This window comes from Microcaecilia unicolor, chromosome 1 (assembly GCF_901765095.1).
Source record: "Microcaecilia unicolor chromosome 1, aMicUni1.1, whole genome shotgun sequence".
Lineage (NCBI taxonomy): Eukaryota > Metazoa > Chordata > Amphibia > Gymnophiona > Siphonopidae > Microcaecilia > Microcaecilia unicolor.
The window spans coordinates 603183202-603199081 of record NC_044031.1 but is presented as its reverse complement, the minus strand read 5'-3'; the positions used below and the strand labels follow the sequence as shown (position 1 = coordinate 603199081).

Sequence of the window (15880 nt, the reverse complement as noted above, 5' to 3'; positions counted from 1 at the left end):
CGATGATCAAAAGTCAACGCACGCGTGCAAGCCCATTAGCGCCATTTTTGCGCACACTTTTAACAACATGGGATGATTAATGTGGTTACCGTCATAAACATGACATTTAAATGTAGTCAACCTCATGTAAATAAGGTCATTTCGCGTTCCTTCTGGATTATTGAAAACTAGTGCCTCATGAACAGAGGTGTAAAACGGTGCTATGCTGAAAAACAGCGCCACAGAATAACGCCAGGTCCTAGCTGGCGTTCTTGTGACACAGGTCCCATCAGAGCTAAAAAAAAAAAAAAAAGTTAATTTCCTCTTCCTTCCTTCATGTGAGCCGGAAGTGCAAAGTGGGGGAGTAATTTGTTTGTACTGCTTTTGTCAACTTTTCTTTTTAGCGGTGTGATGGTGGTATATCAATAGTGCTTGCCTGCTATCGCATTCTTGCAGAAGCACAGGTAGGAGTGCAGGAGGGAGACCCACCAGCAGGTCTTCAGGCCGCTACCTCTGCAGCGTGTATACCGCACAAGGGTGCCGTTAGAGGAAATGTCTGATACGGAGAGCGTCAATATGTACCGTTTGAATAGGGAGGCTATTTTAGAACTTTATGCCAAGATAAAATGTCCTCCAGTGTTTCAAATCTCTTCTCTACCACTATGTTATCCAAGTCTGTCAATGAGGCTGTCTCTTCCTATAATACTATTCTCTCCTCTGCTCTGGATACTGTCACTCCTCCCATTCCCTGTTCTGTAAAACGTACCAAACCCCAGCCTTGGCTGACCTCTAGAATCCGCTACCTACGTTCCTGTGCTCACTCTGCCAAACGCCTTTGGCTGAAATCCCGTGCCCATGCGGACTTCATACATTTCAAATTCCTGCTGACCTCCTTCCAGTCTGCTCTTTTACTTGCCAAACAGGACTATTATATCTAGTTGACAAATTCTCTTGGCTCAAACCCTTGATGTCTCTTTGCCACACTGAACTCTCTCCTCAAAGTGCCTTCACTTCCCCCCCAGACTCTGGCTGAGTACCTTCATGATAAGGTTCACAAGATTAAACTTGAATTCTCAATCAGGTCACCTCCACCTCTCCTTCCCTTAGCCAATCCTCTCAACCCTCCAACCCCTGCCTCCTTGTCTTCCTTCTCTGAAATCACTGAAGAGGAAACAACACATCTTCTTTTCTCCTCGAAACTAACTACCTGTTCCTCTGATCCTATTCCCACCCATCTACTTAACACTATCTCTCCTACTGCCATCCCTTTTATCTGTCATATCCTCAATCTTTCACTTTCCACTTCGACTGTTCCTGATGCCTTCAAACATGCCATAGTCCACTCCTTAAAAAACTTTCATTGGACCCTATCTGTCCAACTATCGCCCCCTCTCCCTCCTTCCTTTCCTAGCCAAGATACTTGAACGTGCTGTTCACCGCCGTTGCCTTGACTTTCTTTCATCTCAAGCTATTCTTGATCCACTTCAATCTGGCTTTCGCCCCCTTCATTCAACTGAAACAGCGCTTGCTAAAGTCTCCAATGATCTGTTCCTGGCCAGATCCAAAGGTCTCTATTCTATCCTCATCCTTCTCGATCTACCTGCTGCTTTTGACACTGTTGATTACAGCCTACTCCTTGATACGCTGTTCTCACTTGGAATTCAGGGCTCTGTTCTTTCCTTGTTTTCTTCTTATCTCTCCCAGCGTACCTTTAGTGTATACTCTAGTGGATCCTCCTCTACGTCTATCCCACTGTCAGTTGGTGTACCTCAGGGATCTGTTCTGGGACCTCTTCTTTTCTCCATCTATACTTCTTCCCTTGGTACTCTGATCTCATCCCATGGTTTTCAGTATCATCTTTATAGTAAATAATCGACCTTCCCTAAAGATGGCGGCTAACTAGTGGTCATGGAGCTACCACCTCTCCAGAGACCTTGCTAGCTAGCTGTCACGGAGCTACCACCTCTCCAGAGACCTTGCTGAAATAGTTAGGTGCGGGACCTTTCGGTCGTCAGTCCTGTTGAGTCCAAACTTCTGGACTGCCACTGGGACTGGGGCATCCCCAGTGTGCCAGCGGGCTGCCCGTGGTGATCGGACGACGGATGACAGTCGGCTGGCCCTTCCCTCACTGATTGTTGTGTGGGACGCTGTTGGCGAACGCGCTCCCAGTGCTCCCCCACCGCCTGCCTCATATGCTCAATCTGTCACTTTCCACTGCGACTGTCCCTGATGCCTTCAAACATGCCGCAGTCACCCCACTCCTCAAAAAACCTTCTTTGGATCCTACCTCTCCTTCCAACTATCGCCCCATCTCCCTCCTCCCTTTCTTATCCAAGATACTAGAACGTGCTGTACACCGTCGCTGCCTCAACTTTCTTTCTTCTCAAGCTATTCTTGATCCACTCCAACCTGGCTTTCGCCCCCTTCATTCAACTGAAACAGCACTTGCTAAAGTCTCAAATGATCTATTCCTAGCTAAATCCAAAGGGCTCTACTCTAACCTCATCCTTCTCGATCTTTCTGCTGCTTTTGACACTGTTGATCACAACCTACTCCTTGGCACACTGTGCTCACTTGGATTTCAGAACTCTGCTCTTTCCTGGTTTTCTTGTCTCTCTCAGCGTACTTTTAGTGTATACTCTGGTGGATCCTCCTCTTCCTCTATCCCACTCTCAGTACCTTCCTCCCTTGGTGCTCTGATCTCAGCTCACGGTTTTCAATATCACCTTTACGCTGATGACTCCCAGATCTACCTCTCCACACCAGAAATCTCGGCAGAAATCCAGGCCAAGATATCTGCCTGCCTGTCTGATATTGCTGCCTGGATCTCTCACCGCCACCTGAAGCTCAATATGTCCAAAACTGAGCTCCTTATCTTCCCACCTAAACCAAGCTCTCCCCTTCCCCCACTTTCTATTTCTGTTGACAACACGCTCTTCTTCCTGTCTCATCTGCTCGTAACCTTGGGGTCTGCCTCTCTTTCTCTGCACATATTCAACAGATTGCTAAAACCTGTCGTTTTCCCACTCATGGCAGGCTCAATGCCGCTTACATGGGGCAATGGAGGGTTAAGTGACTTGCCCAGAGTCACAAGGAGCTGCCTATGCCTGAAGTGGGAATCGAACTCAGTTCCCCAGGACCAAAGTCCACCACCCTAACCACTAGGCCACTCCTCCTCTCTTCAATAGTCCCCTTTTCCCTATGTGTCCTACCTGTCTGCCCTACCTTTATCCCTTATTTGTCCTGTCTGTCTGTCCTGATGTAGATTGTAAGCTCTTTTGAGCAGGGACTGTCTTTTCTTCATGTTCAATTGTGAAGCGCTGCGTACTACTGGTAGCGCTGTAGAAATGATTTGTAGTAGTAGTTTGTAGTATCTTTACGCTGATGACTCCCAGATCTACCTCTCCACACCAGAAATCTCAGTCGAAATCCAGGCCAAAGTATCAGCCTGCCTGACTGACATTGCTACATGGATGTCTCAGCGCCATCGGAAACTAAACATGACCAAGACTGAGCTTCTTATCTTTCCCCCTAAACCAACCTCTCCTCCTCTCCCAGTCTCTATTTCTGTGGCTAACACTCTCATCCTTCCTGTCTCATCAGCTCGTAACCTTGGGGTCATCTGCGACTCCTCCCTCTCAGCACATATTCAGCAGACTAAAACCTGTCATTTCTTTCTCTACAATATCACCAAAATTTGCCCCTTCCTTTCTGAGCACACTACCAGAACCCCCATCCACACTCTTATCACCTCTCGCTTAGACTATTGAACTTGCTTCTCACAGGTCTCCCACTTAGCCATCTCTCTCCTCTTCAATCTGTTCAAAATTCTGCCAGTGTCGTTATGCTCATATTAGCCCTCTCCTCAAGTCACTTCACTTGCTTCCTTTCCGTTTCCGCATACAGTTCAAACTCCTCTTATTGACCTATAAGTGCATTCACTCTGCAGCTCCTCAGTACCTCTCCACTCCTGCCCGGGAACTCCGTTCACTGGGTAAATCTCTCTTATCTGCACCCTTCTCCTGCACCGCTAACTCCAGACTCCGTTCCTTTTATCTTGCTGCACTATATGCCTGGAATAGACGTCCTGAGCCAGTACGTCAAGCTACATCTCTGGCTGTCTTCCAATCTAAGCTAAAAGCCCACCTTTTTGATGCTGCTTTTAACTCCTAACCCTTGTTCACGTGTTCAGAACCCTTATTTTATCATCCTCACTTATAAGTTATAATATTCCCTTATCTCTTATTTGTCCTGTTTGTCTGTCCTAATTAGATTGTAAGCTCTGTCGAGCAGGGACTGTCTCTTCATGTTGAAGTGTACAGCGCTGCGTACGTCTAGTAGCGCTATAAAAATAAGTAGTAGTATAATAAATAAATAAATAACTGTCTAACTCAGGCTGATCCCTCCGAAATACTGCTTCCCAGTTTACTTCCTCTCTTCTCACCTTTGGAGGCTGGCACCCTTTGCCTTCCACACCCTATAGCAAAACAGACCCTAGTCTGTGCACACGAAATACATCTCCCGTCCTGACACGCATGCTTGCAGCCGCTAGAGTGAAGGCAGAAGGTCGCGGTTTCGAGAACAGTTAGTCCTCGACCTTCGCTGCAATCCTTCAGAACGCCCTCCTCTAACAGAACAGCAGCAAAAAGTAAAACCCGCGCCTTTTTTTTACCCCTCAGCAGACGCCTGCCCCGAGCATGCGCAACAGGAGAATTGCGGAACCGGAAGCATCGGTAGAGGGGCGGGAGTACTTGAGGTGTGCGCATGCACGGAACAGTGCAGCACTTGCCTCACGTTTCCCGGTAAAAACAAAACATTAAAAAAAAAAAAAAGCCTACATAATTTGGTGGGAACATCCGCTTAGTTGGTAACGCCGGTGTAACCCCAGCTAATCTAGCAGTCTCAGGCTTGCAAGCTCAGCGCTGGAGTGCAGGTAGCTGTATGGTGCCTTATCTGCTTATTAGCTTTTGGATAGCCAGCGGACTGCTGCAGAAAGTTGATTTTGGTCAAGGACTGAGTGTCACCCCCCCATAACTCTCTGACGTCCTTCCATTTTTTTTTCTGAAAAATGGCCATATGTTTGCTAGTGAAAGTACCTGCATTACTGTCTGCAGGGAGCAGTGGAAGCTTTGGGTCATCGGAAAGGGAGCGCAACCTGGTGGGCTTATGATTTTAAGTCAGTGATATAGTTGGCATTGAATCAGTGTGGAGAAACGCAGGGGCTTCCACTGGTAGGACCACCCTCTGCTGGATTAAGTGTACTTAATATTTGAAAATAATGTAGGGGGCAACAGTGGAGGAAGAAAGCAGAATACACGTTGCACAGCTTCAGTCCCGATCCTGTTCTTCAGTCTCCCCATGCAGCAGGTAAAACGCTTAAGTACTTCATTTCCTGCTGCCCTGGGCCAGAACTGTAAGATCTCATGGCCCATACTACAAAACTTGGCCATGCAGCAGTCCACGATGATGCACTTAAGTGCTTTACCTCCTACCCAGCTGCCTAGGGAAGCTGAAGAAGAGATTGGGAGGTGAAGCACACTGCTGGAGGTAAGTACAACATGTGCCCTGCCCACCTGCCAGATTTTTTATGTGCCCAGAGGGAAAGGTGGGAGTGTTCTCTGAACCCTCCCTTGCATTCCCCCCAAAATCTATCCTGCAGATCCACCTCTGATACCCTACCCACTGTGCCACTTCCCTAGAAGCCTTTCTCAGGCCCCCATGCCCTCATAATTCACTTGACATCCCTCGCTTTGGTCCCTGAGGTAAATACACACATCCTGCCTCATATATCCCTGTTGCCTCACTGTCCCATATACCTTATATACAACTGACACCACCTATGTGCATAACATTCCTACATATTACACCCCCCACTGCACCCTGAGATATGCCAGCCCCTATTCCACCACCCCAGACATCTCACCCACAGATACTTTAGATACTTCTTATTCATCCAATATGTATTCCCTTTCCCAGTGCACACTCCTACCACTCCTTATATCGAGCCACATATACCACTCCAGATATCCCACAATTTTGACAAACATCCCTCCCTCCACTCCTTGACTAGAGCTCTGAATGTTCCCCCTCTACCTTTGGCCACATGGTGTTAGGGCCCACTCAATCCTAGCTGATCTAAGTTGTACCTGAAACAATGATGGGCAATGGAGCTCTTCCTCTTCCCTTCCTGTCTCGTCTACTGGCAAGAAGATTACATTATCTTCCTGCCAGTGATTACTCCAGGACAGGAAAAGCTTGTATTATGCACATCAGCCTTGAAAAGTTGCCTGTCACCGTTAGCAGATTACTTTAAGCCCTTTACATCTGTGTATTAATCACAAAATCAGTTTCTTAGTCTGTGTAGATGAAATCAAAGGACTAATATATGACCATATAATGTTCTAGTTTTTAACATATCTGATTTTTTAAAAATTTACAGTTGATAATGAGTATCCCAGATTATATGCAATGTGCCGAGGATCACCAGACTGTCCTGGTGGTGGTTCAGCCAGTTGGGATGGTATCTGATGAGAACTTCTTCAGGATTTACAAACGAATTTCTACTGTGAGCCAGATTAATGTGCGTGATTCGCAGCGTGTACTGTATATCCGCTACAGACATCACTACTCTCCAGAGAATAATGAATGGGGGGACTTCCAGACCCATCGCAAGGTTGTGGGGCTCATTTCTATTACAGAGTGTGGCTCAGCCAAGGATTGGCCTCAGACCTTTGAGAAGTTTCACCAGCAGAAGGAGATCTACGGTGCTACGTTGTATGACTCACGGTTGTTCGTCTTTGGGCTTCAGGGCGATATTGCTGATCAGCCACGCACTGATGTGGCTTTCTACCCCAGCTATGATGATTGTGACAGTGTAGAAAAGAGAGTGGAAGATTTTATTGAATCTCTCTTCATTGTGCTTGAATCCAAACGTCTTGACCGAGCTACTGACAAGTCAGGAGATAAAATTATACTTCTCTGTGTTCCTTCTGAAAAGAAAGACTTTGTGGGTCTTGACACTGACAGTAGGTAAGTAGATCTGATTCATTTTCGAGGGCAACAAGTTCCTAGTTGAGTGTCTGCTATGATATTCTTCTGGTTTATACTTGAACTCAATGATTGCCAAAAGTAACTTCCAAACTTAGAAGTGTGATTTTCGATTGTAATCATGAATATTGATGGTTGTTGCATTGTGGGAGATGTTGGCTGAAAGCAACAGTGCAAAACAAAAAAAAACAAAAAGGCACACAACTGCTTACAAAACAGTAGATGAAAAATAACAAAGCAGTGGAATCAAATGTATTTATTGGAACAATACCCGACGTGGCCACGTTTCGCCCTCAGGCTGCGTCAGGGGTATAAACTATTAAAAACAAACAAAACACAAGTATAAAAACATGTATAACCATACATATTGACAATGTCATAAGCATGATTCAACTAATAAAAGGCAATTATATAAAAAAGAGATTCAACATATATAAAACAATCCTTTAAGAGTTCTAAAAAAATGTATAGACATACATGATATCATCTATAAAACAAATATTTATAATTATAATTAAAATCATACATCACATAAAATATTTTATCAGAACATCTACAATTACTCATATCACATTTATAACTCTCAATGATCTTAACATTTTTTATTGAGAGTTATAAATGTGATATGAGTAATTGTAGATGTTCTGATAAAATATTTTATGTGATGTATGATTTTAATTATAATTATAAATATTTGTTTTATAGATGATATCATGTATGTCTATACATTTTTTTAGAACTCTTAAAGGATTGTTTTATATATGTTGAATCTCTTTTTTATATAATTGCCTTTTATTAGTTGAATCATGCTTATGACATTGTCAATATGTATGGTTATACATGTTTTTATACTTGTGTTTTGTTTGTTTTTAATAGTTTATACCCCTGACGCAGCCTGAGGGCGAAACGTGGCCACGTCGGGTATTGTTCCAATAAATACATTTGATTCCACTGCTTTGTTATTTTTCATGAAAGCAACAGTGGACATTCTCAAAAGGAATTTTGGGTTAGTTGAATTGTACCCTATGGGAAGATGATACAACGATGTGGTAGTTTTTTAAGTCCTCATGCCATCTCTTTCATATTCATCAGAACATGAACAGTATTAGGGGATGTAGGACAGGGGTGGGCAATCATGAAAACCCAACTGGGTTTGGCCCTTGAAGACCAAGATTTCCACAATGAATATTCAAGAATTATTTTGCATCTATTGCTTCCATTATATGAAAGTAGATCTGCTGCATTGTGGTCCTTTGAGGATTGTGGTTGCTCACCCCTGATCTAGGAGCTCAGATTAGAAAATCAATTGAATGAAACTAGAAGTCAGAAGCAGTGTATTTTCCTTGGCATTTTTAATGTAATATTCTTTTCTGGGGAAGTGTAATTTTAAATTTTAATAAAGAAAAAGTGAAAAGGTCGAAAGGTCACAGCAAGCATTTAACAGTTGTAATTGTATTGTGCAAATTAGTATAATCAAAATGGATTATCAAAATATTTGTACATATAGAGTCTGTTTTAAAAGACTTATGTGGTTGATACCGAGTGTGTAATTTTTTTTTTCTTGTTTTGGGCTGGTTATAGACAGTTTTATCCATGTAATCCACAGCTGCGGGTTATATGCATAAAAGCTATGTGTTAATCAAGAGACAGATTTAAGGGTGGGCCAGGAGCTGACTGAAAAGTTATATATGGAGAGAGGCAAAATTTAAATTGTTCTTTGCATTACTTCAGCATGGTTGTTGGATAAACATATACTTGGCAGTACTTAAACGTATAGGCCTAGATTCTGTATATATCACACCAAAAAAATGGTTCTGAAAAAAAAATACGCCTACATTTTGGTGTACTTTGTAGAATACGCTTAACATTTTGGCGCGGTTTATAGAATATTGCTAGCACCCATCTGCGCAACTAAATTTAGTTTCAGGCAGTTAATGCTATGTAAAACCTGGTGTAAATGCCAACACCTAAATTAGGCACGGATCGGGTGTATTCTATAACAACGTGCATAGTTTTTAGAAATGCCCATTTTACGCCCATGGCCATGCCCCCTTTTGAGCTATTCGCCTTAGAATTTATGCGCAGCACTTTACAGAATATGCTTAGTTTTGTGTGTAAATTCTAAGTAATGCCAATTATTATCAATAATTGCTTATGTTGCACGTGCATCAATAATTGCCACTTAAGTCATGCTATATAGAATCCGGGGGATAGTGCCACTGAATATATGGATCACACGCTGTTGCCAGCATTTTACTTTTCTTTGTGGTTGTTGCCATGGAACATCAGACCCATACTGAGTAGAAGTTCCACCCAGAACTATTGGAGCCTATTATCCAGAATGTATATACACCTTCATGAATATAGGAAAAATAACTGACATCTCTTGACCCTTGTAACGAAAGAGAGGGTACAAAAGTACACAAATCCAAACAGCAAAACAAAGCACCAAAGGGCCTCCAAGGTTGAAACAATGATTCAATCTTTAATAAGAATGACCCGACACAGGCCATGTTTCGGCGCAACCTGCGCCTGCCTCAGTGGGGTGTGGGGGGGGGGGGGGGGTGGGTCAAAAGTCAATGTCCTAAAACTTTGTTGGTGGTTCTTTGGAATCAGCTGTGAATCTCAGAAGTGTCTTGATCAACAGTGGAAAGTTCATAGAGGATGTTTTGAAATATCCGTTCGTCTTTAGGACATTGACTTTTGATCATTAGTATCTTTAGAGTTAAAGCTAAATCAGTGACCTAAAGAGTTACTAAGGGCACTCGGTGTATTTAGTGTCCTGTCACCACTCTTGTTTCGTATGGCTTCTCCCTGAAATATTCCTTGCTGGATCTTGATATAAGGGATGACAAACTGTCCATCTGCACAATAAAGATGGGCTATAGTTTACCATGTTTTCATGGTTAATTTATTATTATTGTTGTTGTTATTGGGATGTATTTACTGCCTTTTTGAAGAAATTCATCCAGTAATATACAGTGGGGGAAATAAGTATTTGATCCCTTGCTGATTTTGTAAGTTTGCCCACTGACAAAGACATGAGCAGCCCATAATTGAAGGGTAGGTTATTGGTAACAGTGAGAGATAGCACATCACAAATTAAATCCGGAAAATCACATTGTGGAAAGTATATGAATTTATTTGCATTCTGCAGAGGGAAATAAGTATTTGATCCCCCACCAACCAGTAAGAGATCTGGCCCCTACAGACCAGGTAGATGCTCCAAATCAACTCGTTACCTGCATGACAGACAGCTGTCGGCAATGGTCACCTGTATGAAAGACACCTGTCCACAGACTCAGTGAATCAGTCAGACTCTAACCTCTACAAAATGGCCAAGAGCAAGGAGCTGTCTAAGGATGTCAGGGACAAGATCATACACCTGCACAAGGCTGGAATGGGCTACAAAACCATCAGTAAGACGCTGGGCGAGAAGGAGACAACTGTTGGTGCCATAGTAAGAAAATGGAAGAAGTACAAAATGACTGTCAATCGACAAAGATCTGGGGCTCCACGCAAAATCTCACCTCGTGGGGTATCCTTGATCATGAGGAAGGTTAGAAATCAGCCTACAACTACAAGGGGGGAACTTGTCAATGATCTCAAGGCAGCTGGGACCACTGTCACCACGAAAACCATTGGTAACACATTACGACATAACGGATTGCAATCCTGCAGTGCCCGCAAGGTCCCCCTGCTCCGGAAGGCACATGTGACGGCCCGTCTGAAGTTTGCCAGTGAACACCTGGATGATGCCGAGAGTGATTGGGAGAAGGTGCTGTGGTCAGATGAGACAAAAATTGAGCTCTTTGGCATGAACTCAACTCGCCGTGTTTGGAGGAAGAGAAATGCTGCCTATGACCCAAAGAACACCGTCCCCACTGTCAAGCATGGAGGTGGAAATGTTATGTTTTGGGGGTGTTTCTCTGCTAAGGGCACAGGACTACTTCACCGCATCAATGGGAGAATGGATGGGGCCATGTACCGTACAATTCTGAGTGACAACCTCCTTCCCTCCGCCAGGGCCTTAAAAATGGGTCGTGGCTGGGTCTTCCAGCACGACAATGACCCAAAACATACAGCCAAGGCAACAAAGGAGTGGCTCAGGAAGAAGCACATTAGGGTCATGGAGTGGCCTAGCCAGTCACCAGACCTTAATCCCATTGAAAACTTATGGAGGGAGCTGAAGCTGCGAGTTGCCAAGCGACAGCCCAGAACTCTTAATGATTTAGAGATGATCTGCAAAGAGGAGTGGACCAAAATTCCTCCTGACATGTGTGCAAACCTCATCATCAACTACAGAAGATGTCTGACCGCTGTGCTTGCCAACAAGGGTTTTGCCACCAAGTATTAGGTCTTGTTTGCCAGAGAGATTAAATACTTATTTCCCTCTGCAGAATGCAAATAAATTCATATACTTTCCACAATGTGATTTTCCGGATTTAATTTGTGATGTGCTATCTCTCACTGTTACCAATAACCTACCCTTCAATTATGGGCTGCTCATGTCTTTGTCAGTGGGCAAACTTACAAAATCAGCAAGGGATCAAATACTTATTTCCCCCACTGTACTTGATTATCCAGGAGTGTGGGATGCTATGAAAAGCTTTCTTATAGTCGATCCATGCTGTGCAGAGATATGTATCTTTTTTTTTTTTTTTCCTGCAGCTGATCATAATGGGTTTATTCAGCATTAACTGGTCTTTGGTTCCATGTGTTTTCCTTTCCGTTCTGTTACCATGTTGTTAGTATATATGATCATATTAGGTCCATCAGTATTCATTGTAGCAAATAGCACCAGTTCTCTTCCTCATTTTTTATACAAAATTGCTTTGACTTTTCTAAGTGTTTATTTTGATCACTCTCTTTTCTAATTTCTTCATTTTTCCTCCTGGAGTTAATTTCATTTACCACTATTCTCCTGTTTCTGTGCTTTTGTGTAGTAAAAAAGATCATCATATCAAATTTTAATGAGGTTCTTAATGTTGGGCTAATAAAGAAAACTAGTGAGGTAATTAAATTTGATAATGACACAAAGTTATTCAAAGTCGTTAAATCATTGGAGGATTGTGAAAAATTACAAGAGGACCTTACGAGACTGGGAGACTGGGCGTCTAAATGGCAGATGACGTTTAATGTGAGCAAGTGCAAAGTGATGCATGTGGGAAAGAGGAACCCGAATTATAGCTACGTCATGCAAGGTTCCACGTTAGGAGTCACGGACTAAGAAAGGGATCTAGGTGTTGTCGTTGGTACATTGAAACCTTCTGCTCAGTGTGCTGCTGCGGCTAAGAAAGCAAATAGAATGTTAGGTATTATTAGGAAAGGAATGGAAAACAAAAATGAGGATGTTATAATACCTTTGTATCGCTCCATGGTGCAACCGCACCTCGAATATTGTGTTCAATTCTGGTCGCTGCATCTCAAAAAAGATATAGTAAAATTAGAAAAGGTACAGAGAAGGGCGATGAAAATGATAAAGGGGATGGAACGACTTCCCTATGAGGAAAGGCTAAAGTGGCTAGGGCTCTTCGGCTTGGAGGAAAGGCGGCTGAGGGGAGATATGATAGAGGTCTATAAAATAATGAGTGGAGTTCAACGGGCAGATGTGAAGCGTCTGTTTACACTTTCCAAAAATACTAGGACTAGGGGGCATGTGATGAAGGTACAATGTAGTAAATTTAAAACGAATCAGAGAAAATATTTCTTCACTCAACGTGTAATTAAACTCTGGAATTCGTTGCCATAGAATGTGTTGTTGTTGTTGTTGTTACATTTGTACCCCGCGCTTTCCCACTCAGGGCAGGCTCAATGCGGCTTACATGGGGCAATGGAGGGTTAAGTGACTTGCCCAGAGTCACAAGGAGCTGCCTGTGCCTGAAGTGGGAATCGAACTCAGTTCCTCAGTTCCCCAGGACCAAAGTCCACCACCCTAACCACTAGGCCACTCCTAGGCGGTTAGCTTAGCGGAGTTTAAAAATGGTTTGGACAGCTTCCTAAAGGAAAAGTCCATAGACCGCTATTAAATGGACTTGGGGAAAATCCACTATTTCTGGGATAAGCAGTATAAAATGTTTTGTACATTTTTGGGATCTTGCCAGATATTTGTGACCTGGATTGGCCACTGTTGGGAACAGAATGCTGGGCTTGATGGACCTTTGGTTTTTCCCAGTATGGCAATACTTATGTATAGCCCCTTAAACTTGCCACTTATAATTTTGATAAAAATACTACAAACAGAAATGCTATTGAAAAAAAGACTTAAGGAGTCTTGTAGGAGAAAAGTGAGAGATTTCTCTCAAGTAAGATGGACCCAAGCTATGCAATGCTTTATAATTCAGATGAAAGTTTATCTTGACTTTTTTTTTGTACCAGTATTCACCATTTTGTCACTCTAGATACTAGCTAAAATCCTCACTGCAGTGTTTTGAACAAGTTACAGTCTGTGAATAGGATTTCTTGAAAGTCTGACCAGTAAGGTATTACAGTAGTCCATATTATTTAGTACCAATGCTTGCCCTGCAATGTTCAGATGAACATCATGGACAAATTTGACATACCATCCAACGTTTTCAAAGGGTGTTCTCAGCACACACACGAGAGATGACTTTGTTTTGGATTTAACATCTGCTAAACCCACTAGATCTTTAACTTCAGAGCATAAAGGCAGAGATAAGCCATCCAAAGTTAATTCTGCCTAAAGAAAATTTTGGTTTACTGGTCAGCAAGGCAGAAGGCTTTTTTAGGATTTATTACGAAATTGTTCTGCTACATCCAACCTGTAGTATCATAGAAACATTGATGAAAAGACCTATTGGCCAGGTTGGAGCAGAATCAAGGGATATAAAAATTGTCATCAAGCATGCAGTAATTTTTAATGTTACAGTGAATAGGGAATATAACCAAGAGAAAAGAACAAGGGAATGCTTGTTAATAGTACCAAAACTCAGAATACATTGAGAAACCACAAAGCACAAAAAATATTCCTATAATTCACAAAAATGTTTTTAACTATAAAAAGAATATATAAACAACGTGAATAATATCCTCAGATGTATGGTTCACCTAAACGTTCACCCTACATTCTTGGGTTTACTGTGGGTATATGTACTTTATCTCTTTCATTGGGTCCCTTGATAGTGCACAGTGTTAAGTGCTAATCATAAAGCATGAATAAAGTTTATGTTGAAAGTATGGCAAAAGTAAAAGTTACAAGAAAAAAATAATGACTTACCTGAATACCCGTGCCGCTTAACTAAGCGTTGTTGCTGTCAGATTAGTCAGGATATAATTCACAATCCTGCTTATAATCGAACGAGAAAAACGCCCAAGTTCCGACCTAAATCGGGAGATGGACGTTTATCTCACAAAACCGAATAAAGCGGTATAATCGAAAGCCGATTTTTGGACGTTTTCAACTGCACTCAGTCGTGGATGCGGACAAAATTGATGGGGGTGTGTCAGAGGTGTGGCGAAGGCGGAACTGGGGCGTGGTTATCTGACGAACAAAGATGGGCGCATTTCACTGATAATGGGAAAAAAGTATGCGTTTTTAGCTAGAATTTAGGACACTTTTCCTGGACCCTGTTTTTTCACGAATAAGGCCCCAAAAAGTGCCCTAAATGACCAGATGACCACTGGAGGGAATCGGGGATGACCTCCCCTGACTCCCCCAGTGGTCACTAACCCCCTCCCACCACAAAAAAATGATGTTTCACAACTTTTTATTTTCACCCTCAAATGTCATACCCAGCTCCCTGGCAGCAGTATGCAGGTCACTGGAGGAGTTGTTAGGGGGTGCAGTGGACTTCAGGCAGGTGGACCCAGGCCCATCCCCCCTACCTGTTACAATTGTGCTGCTTAATGTTTATTAGTCGTCCAACCCCCCCAAACCCACTGTACCCACATGTAGGTGCCCCCCTTCACCCCTTAGGGCTATAGTAATGGTGTAGACTTGTGGGCAGTGGGTTTTGAGGGGGATTTGGGGGGCTCAACACACAAGGGAAGGGTGCTATGCACCTGGGAGCTCTTTTACCTGTTTTGTTGGTTTTGTAAAAGTGCCCCCTAGGGTGCCCGGTTGATGTCCTGGCATGTGAGGGGGACCAGTACACTACGAATCCTGGCCCCTCCCACGAATAAATGTCTTGGATTTATTCGTTTTTGAGCTGGGCGCTTTCATTTTCCATTATCGCTGAAAAACAAAAACGCCCAGCTCACACATTGTTGAATAAAACATGGGCGTCTATTTTTTTCGAAAATATGGTTCGGTCCGCCCCTTCACGGACCCGTTCTCGGAGATAAACGCCCATGGAGATAGGCGTTTTCGTTCAGTTATGCCCCTCAATGTCTATAAAAGCTCCAGCTTCCAAGAAGTCATACAGTGGTGGAAATAAGTATTTGATCCCTTGCTGATTTTGTAAGTTTGCCCACTGACAAAGACATGAGCAGCCCATAATTGAAGGGTAGGTTATTGGTAACAGTGAGAGATAGCACATCACAAATTAAATCCGGAAAATCACATTGTGGAAAGTATATGAATTTATTTGCATTCTGCAGAGGGAAATAAGTATTTGATCCCCCACCAACCAGTAAGAGATCTGGCCCCTACAGACCAGGTAGATGCTCCAAATCAACTCGTTACCTGCATGACAGACAGCTGTCGGCAATGGTCACCTGTATGAAAGACACCTGTCTACAGACTCAGTGAATCAGTCAGACTCTAACCTCTACAAAATGGCCAAGAGCAAGGAGCTGTCTAAGGATGTCAGGGACAAGATCATACACCTGCACAAGGCTGGAATGGGCTACAAAACCATCAGTAAGACGCTGGGCGAGAAGGAGACAACTGTTG

General features: G+C 43.1%; 1 protein-coding gene across 3 annotated transcripts in view; it reads left to right on the top strand.

Moving 5' to 3' along the window:
• The first annotated feature begins 4735 nt into the window (after window positions 1-4735).
• The window catches only part of TRAPPC9 (trafficking protein particle complex 9), a 1491395-nt gene continuing 1480250 nt past the window's right edge, over window positions 4736-15880 (top strand). Inside the window, exons 1-2 of one of the 3 annotated variants that reach the window (XM_030219557.1) lie at window positions 4736-4781; window positions 6419-7008. In XM_030219557.1, coding sequence (XP_030075417.1) covers window positions 6425-7008 — 584 coding nt within the window. In that variant the 5' untranslated portion in view covers window positions 4736-4781; window positions 6419-6424. Of the gene's footprint in view, window positions 4913-6418; window positions 7009-15880 lie in introns of all 3 variants that reach the window. The other 2 variants (XM_030219550.1, XM_030219566.1) reach the window with 2 other exon arrangements.